The sequence below is a fragment of the Chiloscyllium plagiosum genome, unplaced genomic scaffold (assembly GCF_037043375.1).
Source record: "Chiloscyllium plagiosum isolate Xiang-an unplaced genomic scaffold, Cpla_swu_hap1 HiC_scaffold_29, whole genome shotgun sequence".
Classification (NCBI taxonomy): domain Eukaryota; kingdom Metazoa; phylum Chordata; class Chondrichthyes; order Orectolobiformes; family Hemiscylliidae; genus Chiloscyllium; species Chiloscyllium plagiosum.
This window is the reverse complement of record NW_028270167.1, coordinates 26,219,352-26,241,002: the sequence shown is the minus strand read 5'-3', so window position 1 is coordinate 26,241,002 and position 21,651 is coordinate 26,219,352. Positions and strand designations below refer to the sequence as shown.

Here is a 21,651-nt window from a genome sequence, read left to right as displayed (position 1 = left end):
CCCCAGCAGCCTACATGGCAAATACACTCCTTGTCCATCACATAAATAGCCATGTGTCAAAACCTACCTGTAGTCCCCAATCTCATTCAGTCTGCTATCCTACTTGTATTTGCAAAGGATCAGACCATAAAACTGAATATAAATTTACCTCTAATGGTACCAGGAGAATGTGCTTTGGGAAATGCTGGCAGAAAAGGAGCAGCACGGTGGCTCAGTGGTTAGCACTGCTGCCTCACAGCACGAGGGACCTGGGCTCGGTTCCAGTTTCGGGTGACTGTCAACTCCACATTCTCCCAGTGTCTGCATGAGTTTCCTCTGGGTGCTGCAGTTTCCTCCCACGGTCCAAAGATGTGTAGGTTAGGTGAATTGACCATACTAAATTGTCCATAGTGTCCAGGGATGTGTAGGTTAGTTAGGTTCATGAGTCAGGGGTAAATGTGGAGTAATAAGGCAGGGGAATTGGTCTCGGTGGGTTACTCTTCAGAGCGTCAGAGTGGACCTGTTGGGTTGAAGGGTATATTTCCATACTGTAGGGATCCTATGGAAAAGCCTAGCAAAAGTAGCAGTATAGAGGTACAGTTAGGAGGACAGCATGTCTGCCGTGACAGCTTCTGTAAAACTGAAACTCATCCCTCACTCTGGCTGAATGCAGAGGTTATTGCATGATTTATTGCATGAATATCTTTTCCCTCATTTTATGCCTTATTTATAGCATTTTTTACAGTATCAAACCACCAACAAAACATACAACAGTGCACATATTAAAGTTTTAAAATGTGCTGTCTGATTTTCCTTCACTACCACATTTTAGCAGTCTTTTAAATCTGAAAAGTGTCCATAGCTCTAAATTTAAAGTTGCTCTAGAATTCTTCAACATTGACTGCGGACCCCATAAAGTCTCATGACATCATGTCAAAAATGGGTGACTGATGAATCGATATGCTCCATGTTGAACATCATGTGGTGGAAGCATGGAGCATGTCATTGCATAGAACGTATCCTGGGTGGGGGAACCTCATTGTCCATTACGAAGACTGACCAAGCTGGTTGAATCCTGAAGGACATCGCTGCTAGTCAGAGTCTGTGTTAGATAGTAAGGGAACCAAAAATAGGGAAAACCATACATGACGTCATCTTGACCAAACTGCAAATGCATCAAATTGAAAATATTTCCCATTGTGTTTGTGCTAGTGTCACAGTGCTGAATGGCTGTGGACCATCAGGAGCACCATTCAGACACACATAGGAGCCTCATGGCCCCAGTATATCCACCACTCAACCACTATCATCAATTTGGAGTCAATCCTACTTCAATGAAAAATACAAGAGGACATGCAAGGAGCAGCACCAGGCATATCAAAAAATGAGATGACAACTTGGTGAAGGATGACCTGTGTGCCAAACAGCATTTGCAGCAAGTGATATAGGTAATGATTCCACAATCAAAGGATTAGATCTAAGCTATGTAGTCCTGCCGCATCCAGGTGTGAATGGCTGTGGCCAATTAAACAGCTCACTGGAGGAGGAGACTCCACAAATAGCCCCATCCTCAATCCAACACAGAAGCATTTGCAACAATGTAAGCCAGAAGTGCTAAGCAAATGTTCCATCACTCTTTCCTCTGGAGGTCTCCAGCAACACAGATGCCAAACTTCAGCAAATTCAATTCCCTTGATGTGATATCAAGAAACATGCCAAAAAACTGTGAACTCCTACACATTCTGGCAATAGTACTGAAAGCCTGTGCTCCAAAAGCTTCTGTGTCCCTGGCCAAGGTATTCCAATGCAGCGACATCAATGGTATCAACCTGACAATGAAAACTTGCCTTGGTATATCCTAGAAACAAAAGGCAAGAGAAATCCGATCCATCCAATTACTATGCCATCAGTTTACTCCGGATCATCTGTAAAAAGTGAAGGAAGGGGACATTGACAGTGCTATCAACAGCATCTGCTCAGCAATAACCTTCCCACTTATGCTAAGCTTGGATTCTGCCAGGGCCACTCAACTCTGAACTTCATTAACAGCCTTAATCCAAAAACAAAATAAAAAGAGCTTAATTCCAAAGGTGAGGCGAGGTGACATTGACATCAAGGCCATTTCTCACCAAGTGATATCAAGGAGCCCGACCAAAACTGGGAACAATAGGATAATACTTTCCATGATTAAAGTCATCTAGGAGAAAGTGAGGACTGCAGATGCTGGAGATCAGAGCTGAAAATGTGTTGCTGGAAAAGCGCAGCAGGTCAGGCAGCATCCAAGGAGCAGGAGAATCGACGTTTTGGGCATGAGCAAGGCTCATGCCTGAAACGTCGATTCTCATGATTAAAGTCATACCTGGCACAAAGGGAAATGGGTGCAGTTGTTGTAGATCAGTCATGTCAGCTCTGGAGTGCTTCAGGGGAGTGTCCTAGGCCTAACCATTTTCACCTTTCATTTAGCAAAAGGACAGAAGTGGGGATGTTTGCTAATTACTGCACAACATTCAGTACCACTTGTGACCCCTCAGATAATGAAGTAGTCCATGTCCAAATGCAGCCAAATTCCAGATTTTGGCTGACAAGTGGCAAGTAGCATTCACGTTACACAAGTACAATTCAATGATGATCTCCAACAAGACAGTATCTGGACATTTAATGGTTTTACCAGGTGATTGAATCCCCAACTATCAATATCCGGGGAGGTACCATTGACCAGAAACTGAACTCGGAGAAAGTGAGCACTGCAGATGCTGGAGATTAGAGCCAAGAGTGTATTGCTGGAAAAGCACAGCAAGTCAGGCAGCATCCAAGTGAGCAGGAAAATCAATGTTTCTGGCAAAACCCTTCATCTGAACTGGACTTGCCACAGCATTTGTCTAATACCTGAGCCTTGTTGTCACAACAATAAGACCTATTGAACTTTATTTAAAAAAGGGATGCCAAGATACAATGTGTTAGTATATTACCTTCTCATTTCAAATGTCCCCGTTTGAATTATGCCCTGTTAGTAAGATAGAATAAAGCCTGAGTTATCCTTAGATTCAGAAGGGTATCTGAGCTCAGTATATTGGATTCTGAGGATGGATCACTGGTGCTCTCATACTTGATTCTTGCCACTATATTAATTGTAATCTATTGGTAAATATGACACAAAGATTATATGTGGACATATGCTGGAGTGCCATTGTTGTTATTTATTTTATCATTTTCACAATAATGAGGTGCTTTTGAAGTGCAGCTGTTGCAGTGCAAGCAAATCTTGTCATTAATATATGCAAAGTTGCTGCATTGTAAATGCACCTCCAGCCTGACTAGAAATTGAAAATTGAATTGTCTAAGTTACTCATGTTTAAAAATTTAACAGTTGAGCCATTCAAACAACCCCAAAGCCTTGAGTGTGAATTACAGGAGGATTGCAAAATTCACCAATATTTGGGAACTCAAACCTATGAACACACATTTTGCTCATGATTATCCTAACCATGTATATGTAAGTTCTTTCTCCTTGTATTTTATACTTTGAAAAGTCTACCTGCTATATTTGTTTTGATTTGTATTCTCCACTGCCATAGCTTGAGCAATAATAACCATATGAGCAACCTAATCAGTATCTTCTTTTCTCCTAGAGAATGGATGTTGGGATCATATGAAGTTTGAGTTATTGCACAAGTCCTGATGAGTGTAATGGAAAATGTTTAAGCAATATCTAGTTCATGCCAGCAATTTTACTGTGTTGTATAATTTAAACCTCATAGTGTGCACTTCTACATTTTGCCCTCTGCCTGGCATTCCTTTACTAATAAATACAAATTTAAAACAATTATAGTTCATCAGTTCTCCAACCATTTGGGATGCATCAAATATAAATCTTTTATAGAATAACTTCAGTAAAGATGAAGCACAAAATTACGTCTATATATGTTCCAAAGAAACAATAGTGAAAAAGAGGACAGAGATTTTGCTGGTGGGAAAGGTGACTGTTAAGGTGCAACCAGACAGTGTTTCACTAACAGTTTCACTAATCTTTAATTTCATTGATTTTAAAATATCTGTTGTTCAGATTTTTTGATACGTGGATATATTGATTTTTAAATATATTCCAGATTTTATCAAACAAAATTACTTAATGTGGGGTATTATTATGGAATTTACTAAATCGGACCTTCTCCCACTCACTGTACATGTCTGTCATTCACACTTTGCCTTTATCATTCTGCAGTGACAACATCTGTAAAAGTGAAATTCAACCCAACCTTCAGATGCTTCATATCACAGGCTTGTACCCCACTCTAGTTCACTGCAGAGGTTATTGCAATGATTTAAATTCACTTTTCCCCTCATTTTTTTGCCTTATTTATGCCATTTTAACAGGGTCACCTCATCAACAAAATATACAACGTTAAAGTTTTAAAATGTGCTTTCTGGTTTTCCTTCGCTACAACATCTGTAGCATTCTTTCAAATCTTGAGAAGTGTCAGTGCCTCTTATGATGTGCCTACGGCTGCCCGGTGGGATTGAGCATCCACACGTGGGGGAAGCGGGGAGGGGGAGCGGGCAGGGGGTGGTGGCTGAAGCGAGGGGCCAAATATATGGAGAATACAAACGTTTGCTGCCATGGCGCAACACACAAGACTCAGTGATGGTCACTCTGACTGGGAATACCCCTTGTCCTAAAGTCCTTGCTGAAATTCAAATTCTAAGAAGTGAGTTTGAGTAAAGTCATATATTTACTGAAATGCTCAATTTTAAGCTGAGAAAGTTGACCGTCACAACGAGGTCAGACAGTGGTTAGCATCTAATAAGTTTGCAATGCGTAAGTATTTCACCTGAACTAGAATCCGGCGGTTCAAGGTAGAATTCCAACAAGGTAAAGGGAATTACTCGTATTTTTCACCTTGATAATAGTGTCGATCAGCTGTCACACCTAAAGGAACATTTAAAATGATGCCCGAGAGATTACTAGCGGATAAAGTATTGAAACGTACCATTAAACTGAATTTTAAGTATTCATTGTCGAAAATTAAAGAATCAAACAGTCATGCCGACATCGCTTGTTCTGTTTCCCGATTCGAGACAGCCCCGACAATTATATGAATCAAATAGTGCAGGGGAAATAACAAGATAGGTCAATCAACAATGGTAGAGGTGGTTTATTTAACAAAAAAACTATGATAAAATGGGCTGTTTCGTGGTAAATTGGTTTAAAAGATCGGTTTTTGAAGAGCAGCAACTTTAAAAGCAAAATTTCACATTGCTGCTCGTTTAATCTGCAATCTTGAATCGTTTTCATGCAATATCGCTGCGTTTCAAAGGCACTGACACTTCCTGACCGGGGCTAAACCACCAAGCACAGTTTGTATTGCCTTGGATTTGTTTTGTTTTGTGTACCCTTGCTGTTGTGAAATTCTGATACACGGTATTCCGATTCAGAAACAAGTTACATTTTTGTCCGCGTGAGAAACCCGCCCGAGTATTGGGTGAGTTTCCGCAGTAATGTATTGTTGCTCAATAATCTCAATTTATACATCTCAGAGAATAACCATTTTTAATTTAAGCTTTCCTCATCATTTCGGCGCTTTCGCCTGATGTTCCCCCGACGGGTGCCCGGCTATCTATATGCAATGCCCCTGGCTCTGCCCCTTCCTCCCAGTTAAGGTGCTACTGTAACAAAACCCCATTCTGAGCACATTCGGTATGTAGCTCGGTGCCTCTTTGACAAAGCAGTTGGGTGCATTGCTGGAGGGTTTTGCAGCGACGCCTGAGTCGAAGCCAAACTTGAAAAGTCGCCACAGGGACCATCAAACCACGCTTAGTACTTCCCCTTGTTGATTTGTCTGTTTGTTCCGCTCATGTTGCTTAATTCATTTCGAAAACGGTTCCTGAAGATTTTCGAGTTCTCAGATTTCAAGAAGTTGGGGAAGATTGGTCTTTATTCGCGTGAACAAAAAAAAAATGCATTCTGCATTCAGCTTTACAACTGACTGGGTTTTAACTCACAAATAAAAAAGGATCTACATTACGCCGACAGGTACTGGAGCAGGACAGAAATAAGATTCGCTCCTTTGTGCTGTATTGTGTGAATTGTATCGATTCCCCATTGCGTTGGTGACTTCTCCACACCAAAAAACCGCTACATTTCAGAAGGTGTTCACGAACTTATCCAAAGCTCACGTTAGTTACATAAATGTCCCATTTAACAACAAGGTTCCAAATGTACTACTCTAGGTCAGAGTGAACGAAAAGAAAACCCCCAGCTGCTTCCACTGCAGACAACACTCAACAAATCCTGGGAATGCCCCAATGGTTCCTCTTGATTTGTCACTGGCGTGCTGCATTCTGCTTCCATGGATATCGACAGCAGATGTATCATTCATCAATTAGTTATTAGCTTACATTCTGGCAAAGATTTTAATCTTGACCTTTTGGCACTTGACAGCACCCAGCTTGCCCCAAGTGAAGAATTCACCTTTCACACCCATTGGAGGTTAAGTGGAGCACTGTGAAACTCCAAATTCAATGTATAAAAGCCGTTGCTTTGCCTCCTCTTTTGCAATTCCTCCTCATCTTTTCAGAAGTTCCAGCTGGAGGAACGATCTCTCCCGTGTAGCTTTAGGCCGTGCGGTGCCCGATTGTGCTTTGGAGATTTGATTTTACAAAATCCGTTGAGATCGATGTGCAAAATGTGGACTCAAGAAAGTGAATCCTCACAAGCCTCGTATATTTTGTCAAACAGTGAACTGGATTGTTTAGAGGCATTTTGTGGCCTCCCCTAAATAACTTGACTTCCAAAAGGAAACGTGGACCCAAGGCGTTCAGATATCATTTAGAAAACGCTGAGCAGACAAATCCACTGGATCAATGATCCGGATATTTTAGGGCTATGAAGGTGACAGGAAACTAGCGGATTAATTGAACAATTAAAAGGGGTGTGTATAGCTGATTGTTTTATCTGTGGTACTCAGAAGAGTGCGTCTTGATCAGAGTATTGATAGCAACTCCCGAATTGAGATCTAGATGTTTGGGTTAATATCTTAACATTGAACTGTAATCTTTATCAATGATGTAAGTTTTTTTTTAAAATGCAACTATTCTAGATACTGTGTAATCAGCCTGTTCGGAGTTGTTATTGCACACTTCTGTAAACAATTGGACTATGAATGCAAATCTGCTGGCTCAGAGGTAGGGCCACGACCACTGTGCCTCAAGACCTCCTCCTGTAACCGTTGTATTTAAACCTGTGTGAAGTGTCAGCACAGTGACAACAATAAAGGAATCAGCTACCGTTACGGCTGCCTGTTGCACTGGAGTTCACCAATAGGCTCAGACAAGCAGTTGTTACTAATCGCAGAAGCTCCTTTCAAAGTCTGTGTCGCTTTAGAGAAAGGTGGTTAGGTTGGGGGGCTGGGGGGGACGGGGCGGGTGCTGTGCTCCGAAAGCTCAACAACAGGCGTTCCACTTGATGAGATAGACAATAAAGCAGCTTACCTCTTATTCTCTACTCTGACGGCATTGACAAGCTGTACATTGGGACAATTTCATCACCATTAATTCATTGACACTCCCATTTGGCCTTTACAGCAAGTTGTTACCGTCTTGTGTGTGTTATTAATTAGCCTCACCGTATGCCGTGTGCAGGCTGAAGCCTGCCAGTGCACATACCGGATAGAAACATTAAACACCTATATGTGCATGTGCCTGTGCATGTGCGAGTTTGAAATTAAAATAAATGAGATGTGACAGGAACAGTAATGCATTTATTCTGCCGCACGTGATTTTCAGACCAAGGGTCTAATCCAAATTCCTCTCATCTAAGCCAACATCCAAAAGTTGCTTTACTGGCTGACAATTCAACGTGTAATTATTCAGATATTCTTGTTTACCAGCACTGCGGTCTCTTAAAACCTTCATCTTTTCACCCTCATACATATGGAAGACGTGACTTCCACTTGGTGAAGTAATGTTCTTTTAAGACTAATTGAATCCAGAAATTAATTTCTTCTACCTGCCTGATCGGATGGAAAGGCTGTCCCGTTGCCCAAGGATTAGCATTTTCGCAGTCTAACATCTTCCTTAATTACCTAATAGCATGGGGCTGCGAGAATTCTGCCTCCGTTCAACCACTTTCCGCATTAATAAAAAAATGATTGGAACTGTGATGGCAACTCGATTTCAACAAATTAGCGCGGGCACTGGGAGATGGAACAGAAGTACCTTCTTGTAATTTTCCCGAGTTTAATGTCAATAATTACACCAATTTGATGGGAAATGAGCTGAAATTAACCGTCATTCGACTGAGCCCTGCGTTGCAGGGAAAGAGAGCACAGGAGCGAGATCGGGAACAGGAAAAGAAGGGATGTGAGGGAGGGGACGGGGTGGGGATAAATCAGGGAGGTTAAAGGTTAAGTTTTTAATGAAAATGTCAATTCATAATTTTCTCATCGCTTCGAGGGAAATCGTGTATAATTACATGAAGTTAAAGTCTATTTAAATAGACGGAGTAGAAACATATATTTCGAGAAATTAAAAGGAGCAACGTCAGATGAATAGGATAGGGGGAAAGAATTATTTAAAAAGATTAAAGCATTTCAGGTTAAATGTACAGATATTACAATGTAAACGTGAAACCTGGTATACGATCTGTTGTGTGCAGAGAGGTGACACTCAAACAGCAACTGCAATAAGAAGGTGAAGTTTAAATATAAAATGTATTTTTTTTCCCATGAACCACTTATTTATTAAAATTGCTGCCCAAGAAACTATTCTATTTAACACAGTTCAGGGGACTGGGAAAATGGTTTGATTTTTTAAAACGTCGGCCACATTTCAGAATTATTTTGCCTCATTCGAGGATTAGGCATTGTTCTTGAAAACGGTCAGGGATAATTTACCCAGATACAATAATGTCGACGTGAAATGTGATGACACCTATTCAGTTGTACGTTTTTAAGACTCAAAGTTCTCCGGACAGGCCAATGCCTTTATCACAGTCGCCGTGTTGTCACGGCACAGTTCCAGAGGCACACTGAGAGCAAAGACATGTGAACAAATCAGGCTGATAATCTGCTTCCACCTCGCTGCCAGGGCTCAGCGACACACCAGCGCCATGAACACCTCATCCCCCACCCCCCCCCCCCCACCCCCAACCCCATCAATATACCTACAAGCCCCCAGCTCACTGCGAATGATGCACAAGGCACCGAGATTGGGTGACAAAGGAATTCTGCGGTCGACCACTCCTTCCGCGAGTTCTCTACATGCTGCTCGAAATTACAAACTGCTGCACGATTCCTTCTAATATTAAATTAACTCGAGTGTAAATAGCTCACCAACCTGCTGGACTGCAGTTTAGATTGACTACAGACTGGCATTTACTGCTGTCCGATCTAAAGTCTAAGTACAGTGAAGTTATCTACTCAAGTGTCTTAGTGTCACTTGTAATTGGAATTGGATCATTTAGTGGACACTCAGTGACTTTCAAATTATTGCTTTTCTGTATTTACGAAATCTATGGGGCGGGGTGGTGAGGTGAGGTCTTGTCTCCAACAACCGCCAAGAAAATTATGGTCACGAAAATAGAATTCGCTGATTTCATCAAAGCCTGCTGTATTGGCGGTTCGTTGGCTGGATAGCCGGTTTGTAATACAGAGCAAGGTCAACAGTGTGGGTTCAACTACCACATCAGCTCATGAAGGGCTCTCCATCTCAGCCTTCCGCCTGAGGTGTACAGGCCTTCAGGTTGAACTACCACCAGCAGTTGTCTCTCTCTCTCTGATGAGAGAGCAGCCTCATGGTCTGGTTAGACGATAGAGGCACCACCTTTCCACCAGTGATGCCTGGAACACCATCATTTGGCACATATTACAACCCCGACACGGTCCCACCCCGCCGTCTGTCCCACTGCAATAACCTTTTGCAACTGGAGAGACAGAGTAATCAATTAGAGGAGGAGAACTAGGTCAATAAGGAAATAAATCTCTGGAAATTATCTATTTGAAATCCTCCAGGCAAGCGATATCAATCCACGGGAATGTTTTTTTTTTGGAAATAAGGAACATAGATGTGCAATCACCGATGGGGGACCATTGCATTGACTTTCCGATGGCACAACATGCCTTTGGACAAGCCTGCTTTCTATGCATGACCACAGCCAATTGATTGGACTATCTTGATACTGAGAATGGAACACTTTCGTACCAACACCTTTCGTACCAACATCTGATTTGATCAGGAATGAAACTGGACAAAAGAAGAGAGAATAAAGACCCGCAGATTTAAACGCTCTGTCGTGACAGGCGGGGCTGGATGAACACAGAGGTTCTTCGAAACTTTGAACTGCAGATAGTAGAAGAACCTCGGAAGATGGTAACTTCGAGAATCTGGTTATGATTCCACCTTGGCACTCACACATCAAGTTACAATAATTCCTGCTGAAACACTCTTTAATCATTGGATTATTTATTACAGAATCACGGGATTCTTACAGGGTAGGAGGAGACTATTCGGCCGATCGTGTCTGTGCTGGCTCTCGGAAAGAGCAATTTAGCTAGTGTCATTTTCCTGCCTTACCCCAGTCTTCTTTTTCAAATAACCGACAAATAGCTTTGATAGAACCTGCCTCCACCATATGCTCGGATGGTGTATTCCAGATCCCTACCACTCATCACGAGGCAAGGTTTGACTTAGTATTTTCTCAGAGAGTTGCCGCACCATGATATTTAACAAGTAAATAGTTGGATACATTATTGAACAGCATTTGGTAAACGTCAATCAGCTTTTAAAAAATTTGCTGTTATTCCTGCAAATAGTAGCAATACCTTTCTCTGAAAAATACAAAAGACAATTGGCGTTCAAATAGTAACAGCTAAATCCGTAAATTTAAATAATTATTTTGTGACTGTTGTTACATTCTGATGTTCAGTCAGGGATTAAATTCTGCTATGGCCATATATCGTTTAATAAAATGCTTCCAAATATCAACTGGGGTTGCAAAATATTTTTAAAAGTCTAGGCATGTAATTGGAAGGTATTTTAATGAAGACCAATACCTCTCCAAACTGGACAAAAAGCAACTAATTGCTGATGTTGGAAAACCTGACTCAGATCTAGACGCCACTCCACAAAGCTCTTAAGCGAAAAATGGACAGTTAATGCTTTGAGGAGATATCTTTCTCCAGGACAGTCCACACTCTCCACAGATACTGAATGATCCACTGAGTAGATCCAGGACTTTGTGTTCTGGCCTAAACTCCACTCGCTGTGGAACAGGGACCATGGGAGAGTGTGTGGGACAAGGGGTGATGGTCGATTAGCTTGGATTGAGAGGGGGCTAAATGTTTTCATACTGTGAATCAATTGCCTTCTTTACCTTGGAAGGTTGCGGCCAAGAAAGAGGCGCTCCGGGCAATCCTTCATCAAGCAAATAACTATTCTAGCCCCAGTTTCCGCACTTCACCTGTAGTTTTTCACAATATAGCATTTCAAGTGATTACTGAATTTGATAGGTTGTATTAAATGATTTCTTAAGGAATAGATATATCATAGAGAGGCAAGCAGCCGAGAAGATTCATACAATCCACACCCACTGTTAAGTCTTATGTGAAGCCTATTAGCGGCGCAGAGGTAATTTAGTAGAGGGAAGGGAAGCTATTTTATATAGAGGGTAGGAATCATTTCGACAAATTAAAGACGGGCGCGTTTTCGTTCGGGAAAACAATTGTCAGAATACAGTAAAAGTGTTCAAATACTTAAAACGATGATTTGACTGAGCCGGGCCCTTTCAGCACCAAGGCTAGCTCCTTGTGAATGAGCGTTCCCTGCGCTCAGATCCCCAGCAAGGATGACGACCAATTGCCATCCTCCGCCCTGCAGCTTCGCCATTGGCTGAGGGCAGTCCTATCTCCCGGTGAAGAGCAGGTCTTACTTCAGTCAATAAGCTCCCAACCTCCTGCGAACCTGTTGCATGTAAAGCAAGGCATTTCGCCCGAGTCTCGGCAATAAAAACAGGAGCTGAGCTTGTCAGAGGAGTTGACCCGCTACAAAACAAACGGAAGTAACACACTTTAAAAAAAAACCCGAAAGATTATCCCCTTGGACTGACAGCAACCAACTTAGTGGAGAAATGAATCTGAATTTCACATCCCCGATTCAACAAGTTTCTGTCCAACGGCCAACGTCTTTCTTCATCGAAGACATTTTACTGCACAAACCCAAGCCATTGAGGGAAGCCCCTCCCGTCTCCTTTGCCAGTTCCTTGGCATCCCGCGTCCCTTTGCTAGAGTATGGATACCCTATCGTGCCAACCCCAACCATACTGGCACCTCATCCACACCACCCACTCCACAAGCCGGAGCATCATCACCCATACTTTCTCACTTCGCCTGGTAAGTCTTGCTTGTTCGCCACTCATTGCTAACTGAATGATAGAACATAGTTCGGAGCGCTGAAACAGGTTTAACTCCTGCAAGAGTACTCTGTGTGAGCCGAACAGCATCCCTCTGGCTGGACACAGAGTATAAGGAGGAGGCCACATTAAGCGGGGGCACGCATTCTTCCAAAGAGTTTTTTTCTTCGAAACTAAATGTTATCCGAGGTTTAATGGAATGCATGACGCTGTTAACATTTGCGCACAAGAAACGACACAGTCGCGCAATTTAGGGAAGCATTTACGAATCTGGGTGATAACGCCATTTCATCACGGTGACTCAGTGGTTAGCACTGCTGCCTCACAGCACCAGGGTCCCAGGTTCGATTCCAACCTCGGGCAACTGTCTGTTATGTGGAGTTCGCACATTCTCCCCGTGTCTGCGTGGGTTTCCTCACACAGCCCAAAGATGTGCAGGTTAGGTAAATTGGCCATGCTAAATTGCCCATAGTGTTAGGTGCGTTAGTCAAAGGGGAACGGGTCTGGGCGGGTTACTCTTCGGAGGGTCGGTGTGGACTTGTTAGGCCGAAGGGCCTGTTTCCACACGGTAGGGAATTCAGGCAACATTCGATAACTTGTACCAAAAACAAACCAAAAAGAATTCCATTGATTCCAATATTGAGTTTCAGAATCGGGGGTAGTGAGCAGTTGCTGGCTCAGTGTTATACTGACTCTGAGGCTGCTCTTCCTTTCTACGGAAACGCGTGCAGAAAAAGATGTAAGAAAACAGGAAATTGTAATTTATACATCATTTTTTTTCTTTCAAGCTATGTGACAAAATATCTTTCTTTTGAAGAGGGCATCGATTTCGAAGTGAATTTGTTGCAATGGCTTGTTACTGTTCTTTAATTTGAAAGTAATCCGATTCTCGACCAATACAATACCCAAGGGATAGCTAACTGTAATTGACGATTGAAACAATCGTTCACGTTGAATATTTTAAAAAGTTTTTAAGATTTTTAGCATCTTTTTGAAATCCCCCCCTTGTTTCGCGAGGAAATCTGAACATATTAGTTTCTGTAGTATTTAAGACAATTATTTTAATTATGTATTTCAACCCAAATGAAGGGAAAATTAGACTGTAAAATGATGTTTCTAAAGCTGTTCTCAAACAGTTCTGTCACTTGAAACTCCAGTAAAACTGGGATTCCAACATTGGATCAAAAATGGACTCTTTTAGAAGTATGTGAATTAGGAGAAAGCATAGGCCATTGGGCCTCTCAGGACAGATCTCCCATTCAATTCGATCATGAATGATCATCTACCTTAACGCCATTTTTTGTTTTCTCCTTGTCCCTATATACCTTGGCAACTTTAAACATCTGGGATATATAAAATGATGTCTCGTTTTAGAGTTGAGGGAACTCTGTCCTCCTCAGTTCTACCGTGAGCTCTCTAAACTTTCGGTTACTCCAACGGTGTTACACTCGGATAAACTACAGTGCATTCTTTGGGAGCCAAGGTGAAATCTAAAATAAATTTCCAAAACTAAATAAAATAAAATAAATAAAACGAAATAAAACTAAAATAAAATAAATTTCCAAAATTCTTTGACTCAAAACGAAACTTATTCGGTTTTGTGTAAAGTGTTTATGGAAAATAAAACCTATGTGAAGCACAACTGAACGGTATCATAGTTAAATTATTACCAGTCGAAAATGGGGGAAATCAATTTAAAATCTACAATAAATGGATAAAGCTGCCATAGATGGTGCTGTTAGCGTTTTACTTAAAATATCACATACAAAATTAATAAGTTTTATTTCTTTTTTCATCGCTCCTGAATGTTTTGAACCTAAACTGTCAATCAAGAAATAAAACACTGAAAGGGAGATTGAGGAGACTGTGCCGTCACTCTAGCTCAGTTCGTGACAGTGAGCTTATCCTGAGCAAACACTGATAGATATATGTTAAAACAAACTGAAGTGCAATAAAGCACGGACTTTTGCGGAATTTTCAGCAAGTTAACAATCAAATAGTGGAGGTAGATTTTCGCCCTAACTCACGGGAACCAATCAGGGAGCGAGTATAACCGAGAAGAACATTGGCATTTGGCTACCAAACGTTATTTGACTTTAAAGGACTGGGAATCAGAGTTTAGAATACTCGAGAATCGAGGTTGTGTTTCAAGGGATTTAACCGCAATCAGCTCCCAATTGCATCCTATTTTAAGATGTTGTTTTAAATTATAAACAAACGGATCGATTGTAGGGTGACACGGCAGAAAATAGCTAGTGATGGAAATGTAGCCACTGATTCATGTGAATCTGGACACACACTGCTATAATAGCAGGACACACTGACCTGCTATTATATGGACACTAAACCATTCTGTGTAAACTATTCTCAACTTGAAGTGTTACAGATGAAGGGGTGGGGTGGGCGAGATGGAAAGCTGTCTGGGTGACTGCTCACAAAGGCCAATGCATTGTGCCACATCTGGTTTCAAGGTTTGAATGAAACTCAATAAATCCATCGAAATAATTCCAGCTAGATGCAAATATATCTGCAAAATCCTATTCTGCAGCTCTGATACGACAGGCCTTACAGATACAGCGGGATGTTTGATTGCATTAAATGTATCCAGACACTTCAAGGCCAATTGGTTCGATGAATCGGCATTTGTGGAAAATGAGTCTGGAAGATTTTACAGAAATGGGCAGGACAATTCTTTAAACAAAACGGTCGCAGTGATTCTAATAGAATAACTTGCAATAATAAAAATGAAGTCATGGAAGGCTACCTGATACATTTATAATCGATTGTGATAATCAGGTATTCACACCGATTTTTAAAAGGACGGTCAAAATTGCCCCGTGCACGTAATCGGCGGCAAGTCAATTGTTTGCTTTGATTTAAAAACCTGCTTCGTTATTTTATTGTCCACCATTAGAAGCTAGATGCAGAATTTGTGCTCAAACACCGAAGAATACGATAGGACATCTTCAGAATATGTGTTATAACTTGTTCTGCCCAATTTTAGAACAGAGCTCATCAAAAACCTCCAAACAAATATTTCGGAATTATGAATTAATTTTACCAGGGTTAAAGAGTTGCACGATGTTTTTTTTTTAAGCTATGTTCAACAGTGGCTTGGGAAGGTTATTCATGTTGGGAGTATTGTCTCGTTCGTAATCAGTAGGTATGCATATGCCAGCTCTATTCCAACACCCCCCGGAGCTCCCAGGCAAACACTGCAGGCGGAGGAAAGCGAGGACTGTCTTCTCGGATTCACAGCTCTCAGGCCTGGAGAAACGGTTCGAGATTCAGCGTTACCTGTCAACCCCAGAGAGGGTGGAACTGGCGTCGGCACTCAGTCTCTCAGAGACCCAGGTATATCCGGGTAATAGCCGGGAAGCAAGCAGTGAGAGGGAGATGGGATTGGAATGGGGGCAGAATAAAAGGAAATAGAGCAGTAATCTATGGAGGGGCATTATACTTCGTCTGGCATAAGCGGACTTAATACATTGAAACACAATCATGCAATGCACCACTCCATTGATAAATTGAGAAATGAGATTTTCAAACGAAAATCAACTAAGATATAAAAGTGGGAACAAATTGTTGTAAAGATGTCTTGATCTTTGTGCAATTAGATCATTCACAAGTCAGCACTTGGTTATTGATCGAGTGCTTGGATATTTCTGTGTGCTTAAAGCGATTTTCAGGTCAAGTTTGGGGTTGGATGTTTCAACCAAATCGAATAGCGGCTCTCTATCGATCACGCGGTCCTGAGCCCAGGAAAGACGTGATTTAGGACTGAACTTAGTTCTGACAACTCGTAATTAACTTCTTCTCTTCACAAGGCTGGAGGCAGTGAAAAACACAAACACCTCCCCAATTTGATTCAACTCCACATCTTTCACCCACTGTACAGACTGATGCCAGAGATTTAAAAAAACCTCCCTGTCCCCCGGAAAGAAACCTGATTCGAAATAGCAGAGTAACACACACACTTTTACACTCACCAACAATGTGTCGGAACAAGGAACTCAACCCAGTGCTCAGAATGCAAACATTTAAAATGTCATCGGTAGGGTCTGAAACGACCTCCCAGATGATAGTGAACTTAGAATCAATAACCATACAAACTCGTCAACATAGAAACAGAAAGGAAGTGTTTCACGTGGATAAACAAAAGAAGCTGCAGTGAACGCTGACTGACAATTGTTCATATTTGAGATTGTCTTAATCGGAATAGGCTGCAAATGTTCAAAGTTAGTTCAAAGAGAATTGCATTTGGAATTAAAGCTGCCACTTCTGAAATTAAATACTAGACAAACGTACAGTCATATCCTTCGAGTAATTTCTGACGCCGGGAATGTCGAGGTTTGAGATACAGGAGTGCACTGTTTTGTTTCATTTACGGGATGTGGGAGTCGCTGGCTGAACCAGCATTTATTGCCCATCTCAAGTTGCCCTTGAGAAGCTAGTGGTCAGCTGCTTCTTTGAACCGACCATGAGTTAATATTACATTTATTTCCACAAATCCAGACCGAAAGTAAATGCTGTTAAATGTTGCCTTAACCTTTACCTAAATGTATAAATAGTTTAGATAACTCTTTCAGTGATTGATCACACCATGCGTTCCTCAACAGATAGGCTGAAAGATTGACTACACTACGGCGTGTTCATCTTTATATACTTTTAGCAGAAATAAGTCATTAGAACTATTTCTAAAAGTACTGGATTTGATTGTGCAAATTTTACCAGTGGCATTTCAGTACGAGCTATCCGTCCAATGTCTCTTGCATTCGAAATTTTCCTCAGGCTCGTTCGTTAAAGATTTCTGCCCCACTAAATCAATCCAATCCGTGCAGACATGCCGCCTCTCGCAGACATACCTGAAGATAAAGTAAACTCACTGGGTCGATAACGGTTTTCACTTTTCCAAAGAAATTCCCTGAGCTTTTTCTCGGTGCATTTTCCAGGTCAAAACATGGTTTCAGAACCGACGGATGAAACATAAAAAACAACTAAGAAAGACTCGGGATGATCATGGTCAGAAAAGCTCCCCCGCCGGGGAGCGTTGCCTGGAGTCCAGCGTCAGTGAGGCGGCGTTAAACCAGAAAACTTCCTCAGACATAAAGCCTTTAAGCAGCCAGAACGCCTTTGTGTTGGAGGACCGTGAAGATGATGTGGATATAATAGAAGATGATGATATTTGTTCTGCCGATCACATAATGTAAAATAAAATTAAAACATATAAGATCACCGAAATAAATGCTACACGGCAAAGAACTTTATGTCTCCCAGGAAATGTGTTAAAACTGTTGGGTTTGAGAGGGGACACGGTGTTACAACACTGAATTAAATGGCAAGCCCTGAAACATGCACTTCGAATAGTCTACAATTCCGATGTTCTTCTCTGTATATAGTTAATTTACGCAAATCTAATATTTATTTCCAGTTTATTGTTGCAAATAAATTCGGCTGCAATGATGCCTGATGTTGTCTATACTATATTAACAGCTGTTAGGCCTTTTTTTGATCATTTTATAGCACTTGTACTGTAGAATGTCTGCATTTTGTCAATGATTTCAAATTATATTCGTGTCAATAAAATATTCATTTGCAAAAAAAAAGACAAAATCTAGCTGTCAACTTCAATGGCAACGCTGAAAGACAATTCACCAACAGTCTGAATATTCGGATTTGCTGTTTTTTCTTACAAGTGTTCAACCGATTTTGCCCACCAATTCAAAACAAAATATAGATCTGCAAGTAAGATCCGAAAACGTAAGACCAACCGATTGATGCGGATTCGAGTTAGAATCTACGCCGAAGGAACGCGGTTTCAGAATTGCGCATTTATTAAATTTGTATTTCGCTACAGTTTCTGTTATTAACAATACAACCTAGTTTACACTTCACTGCACGTTATTTCCAGTATATTTGCATTATCAAGTGTGCATTTTTAATACTCCGATAAAAATTAAAACCAGATGACATTTCTTATACAATAGAGCATATAATTTAAATAATGCGCGCGCGCACACACATATATATATATATATAAGCACACGGCATTTTTCATACAATATACAGTATATGCAGTTATATGCTACCTGAAGATAATCCATGTGTTGTACCGTGGATAATATATACTCTGAAATCTTCTCCATATAGCAGACATCGTGCTCCACTCCATACACACTGATGTGTTAGTTGTCAATATTCCACGGAAGAACACAGGATTGTGTCATTAAAACAAAAGCAATATCGCACAGGAGTTGAAAACAAATTTCTCGCCCTCTAAATCCTTCTGTTTCCAGCTCAGCACAATGTTAGCCTTAATAGGTTAAGGTCATTCTTCGGCATTTCGCTGAATCCCCTCTGTATTAGAAAACTTCTGAAGATGAAAGGTGAGGTATGTGCATAACATAATTCGTAATTTTGTGATGATACTATGGTTTTAAGTAATATATTTTCTCCCCTTATTGAATGAAGTAAGCTTGAGACTGAGAGCAGCGTGCTCCTAAACCAGTAAACAGCTTGAGAAGCCTTGGTGTGTTTTTTTCTAAAGCAAAGCAGCCTGAATGGTTGGAATCAATCTCCCACAGAACCAGGATTTTTAGTTTTTGCTTTCAGCAGTTGCTGGTGTTTTGAAGCTGGATGTGGAAGCTCTTATTCCTCTCTCTGTTTCAGCTAAAAGCTGGGATTCTAAAAGCTAGAATTGCATGCGAGACAATTTATTTTACAGAATTTGTTTCAGCCAAGGGTGTGTTTATAGGATGTTATGGCCTGCAACAGTTAATTAGTAGTAGTTAATATGCTATTTTCTTAAGCTTTTTGATAGAATTATAGTTAAACCAACTATTTTTAATTTGTCTGTATTTTTATGCTACAGCTAAAATAAAGTGTGTTTTGCTTAAGAGCAGGTAGTTTGACCAAATGAATTGCATCTGGAATGCATTGTCTTACACTTACCTTTCAAATACGAAAATGTTAGGGTCTAGACTATCTTCTTAATGCATTTTGAGGAGATTCGGTTTGGTCCATGACAATTTCCTTTAATAATGTATGCACGAGCTTCGACTACAATAAGAAATGAATTGAAGCTGATCATACTACACCACCTTCCAAAATATCTGACATTTACGCTTGACCTGTTTGGTACGATTCAGTTTTCAGAATAAACTGTCAATCATTTCAGGCGGAGGTATTTCCAGAATTTTGTTTTTTGTGAAAATGTAATGCTGAAAATACACTTTTAGCGAACACAGATAGCCCAATTTTCAAGGGCCATAAAAACTCCAGGACATGTTCTGGCCTCCATGGATTCTGAAGGAGGCAAGGTGTTGGAACATAAAATAAAGTTAATCCAAATATTTGTGGTGGATAAGGCTCTCCAGGTAAGACTGCAGGCCAGTGAAAATCTCCATGTTCCTGTACACTCTCCACATTAACTGAATTTAACTTCCTTGTTAGAATGTGTCCCCAGCTCATTAGCCTGGGGTCTTTAAAATACTACTTCAGTGGCATGACTATTATGCAAACCCAAAACCCCCAAACCCACTGCCCAACAACCCCCCCCCCACTCCACTGTTGACCCTGTGATTCAGGACCTAGCCCACCATCCTTAATTGAACAGAACTTAGAGGGTCTGCATTGGCCACCTCCATCCAAAACCTCTTCCCAGAGTCCTGACTCAATTCCTCAACTGCACTCGACTTTCACATTAGGATTTGCACTCAGAAGAAAAAAAAGTACAAAAGTTCACCCTTTTGTACACTAAAGCGATCTCCAGTTAAATCCTACTAACCAAAGCATAGTTTTAGAAAACATATAGGTATTTAACATTTTTTTTTTAAAAAAATGAACTACAGATGTTGGAAATCAGAAACAAATTCAGAAATTGCTGCGAAAACTTAGCAGGTCTTGCAGCATCTGTGAAGAGAAAGCAGCATTAATGTTTTAGGTCCAGTGACCCTTTTTCAGGCCTTTCATCAGGTTCTCAAAAGGACTCACTGAACCCAAAACATTAACTCCATTCTCTCTCCACGGATGATATCAGACCTGCTGAGTTTTTCCAGCAATTTCTGATTGTGTAACGACTGTACTTCAGTTATCAGTCCTACAGAATGACAGGGCAGTCAGTGGTTCATTAGACCTCCACAGCAGGTTAACAATACATTTTCATCCAACTCTCATTGCAACAAACTTGTCAGTGGTACAAACTTTAAAAAGTTACAGAAAAACAATGCATTAAGCATGGAACAGACTTCATAACTTTGCACTTGTCTTCATAGCATATCATATGTTTTAGTCAAAATCTACAAATTAACCTACACATTTTTTGATGTGGAATATAATTCTAAGAGTACATAGGCTGTTATAGTAATAAATATTGTGCATTCTTCACAAAATAACAATTCATATTCAATCATCACATTAGTCATTTTGTAATGCTGCTGTTTATTTTCCAGTGTAAAAATGCTATCTTAGGATTGAATACCTGCCTCCAAAGCCATTCGTCCAAATCCAAGAATTGCATTAAGGTCATCCATTGATGTCAAGAAAGTGGATTATATTAATAATTTTCACAAATGGTGCATTAGCCAAGCACAGTACACATTCTGCCTCTGTCTCACACAAACTCACAGATACCCACATTACTTTCCTCATAATTTAAAGAGTTAGAAGAGATGTGAGATGATAGATACAGAGAATCTTATGTGGGAGTACAAAATAATTAGATTAGATTACTTACAGTGTGGAAACAGGCCCTTCGGCCCAACAAGTCCACACCGACCCGCCGAAGCGTAACCCACCCAGACCCATTCTCCGACATTTACCCCTTCACCTAACACTACGGGCAATTTAGCATGGCCAATTCACCTAACCCCTGCACATTTTTTTTGGATTGTGGGAGGAAACCGGAGCACCCGGAGGAAACCCACGCAGACACGGGGAGAATGTGCAAACTCCACACAGAGAGTCGCCTGAGGCGGGAATTGAACCCGGGTCTCTGGCGCTGTGAAGCAGCAGTGCTAACCACTGTGCTACCGTGCCGCCCAGGCACGGTAATGAAGGGATATAATGTTACAATTAATGACAGAGCATTAAGTGTAAACATTTTCCACACAATTCTCTGCCATGTGAAGCAATAGGTACTGGGTGGAGTTGGAATAGTTAAGACCGAGATGGAAAGAGTTTTATTTGGTAAGTACTACATGACATGGAGATAGCACGGACAAGTGGAGTTGAGGTGTACATCAATATTTATTATAGTCAGCCCAGGCTTG

At 41.0% G+C, this 21,651-nt stretch overlaps 1 protein-coding gene across 2 annotated transcripts; it reads left to right on the top strand.

The window, feature by feature from the left end:
* The first annotated feature begins 12,100 nt into the window (after window positions 1-12,100).
* Window positions 12,101-17,728, top strand: bsx (brain specific homeobox). 2 transcript variants are annotated; one of them, XM_043676820.2, is made up of 3 exons: window positions 12,101-12,362; window positions 15,546-15,736; window positions 17,335-17,728. In XM_043676820.2, the coding sequence occupies exons 1-3, from the start codon at window positions 12,101-12,103 to the stop codon at window positions 17,590-17,592; spliced, it is 711 nt and encodes a 236-aa protein (XP_043532755.1). In that variant the 3' UTR covers window positions 17,593-17,728. The 2 variants fall into 2 exon arrangements, with proteins under 2 accessions (XP_043532755.1, XP_043532754.1); XM_043676819.2 differs by having other exon boundaries at window positions 15,543-15,736.
* Window positions 17,729-21,651: the final 3,923 nt, after the last annotated feature.

What these genes read in the sequence shown, in the direction of transcription:
- bsx (XM_043676819.2), top strand. Translation starts at nt 12,101, where the DNA reads ATGAATCTGAATTTCACATCCCCGATTCAACAAGTTTCTGTCCAACGG. An exon ending in ATACTTTCTCACTTCGCCTG is followed by an intron (nt 12,363 to 15,542) that starts GTAAGTCTTGCT and finishes GTTCGTAATCAG; the next exon opens with TAGGTATGCATATGCCAGCT. An exon ending in TCAGTCTCTCAGAGACCCAG is followed by an intron (nt 15,737 to 17,334) that starts GTATATCCGGGT and finishes TGCATTTTCCAG; the next exon opens with GTCAAAACATGGTTTCAGAA.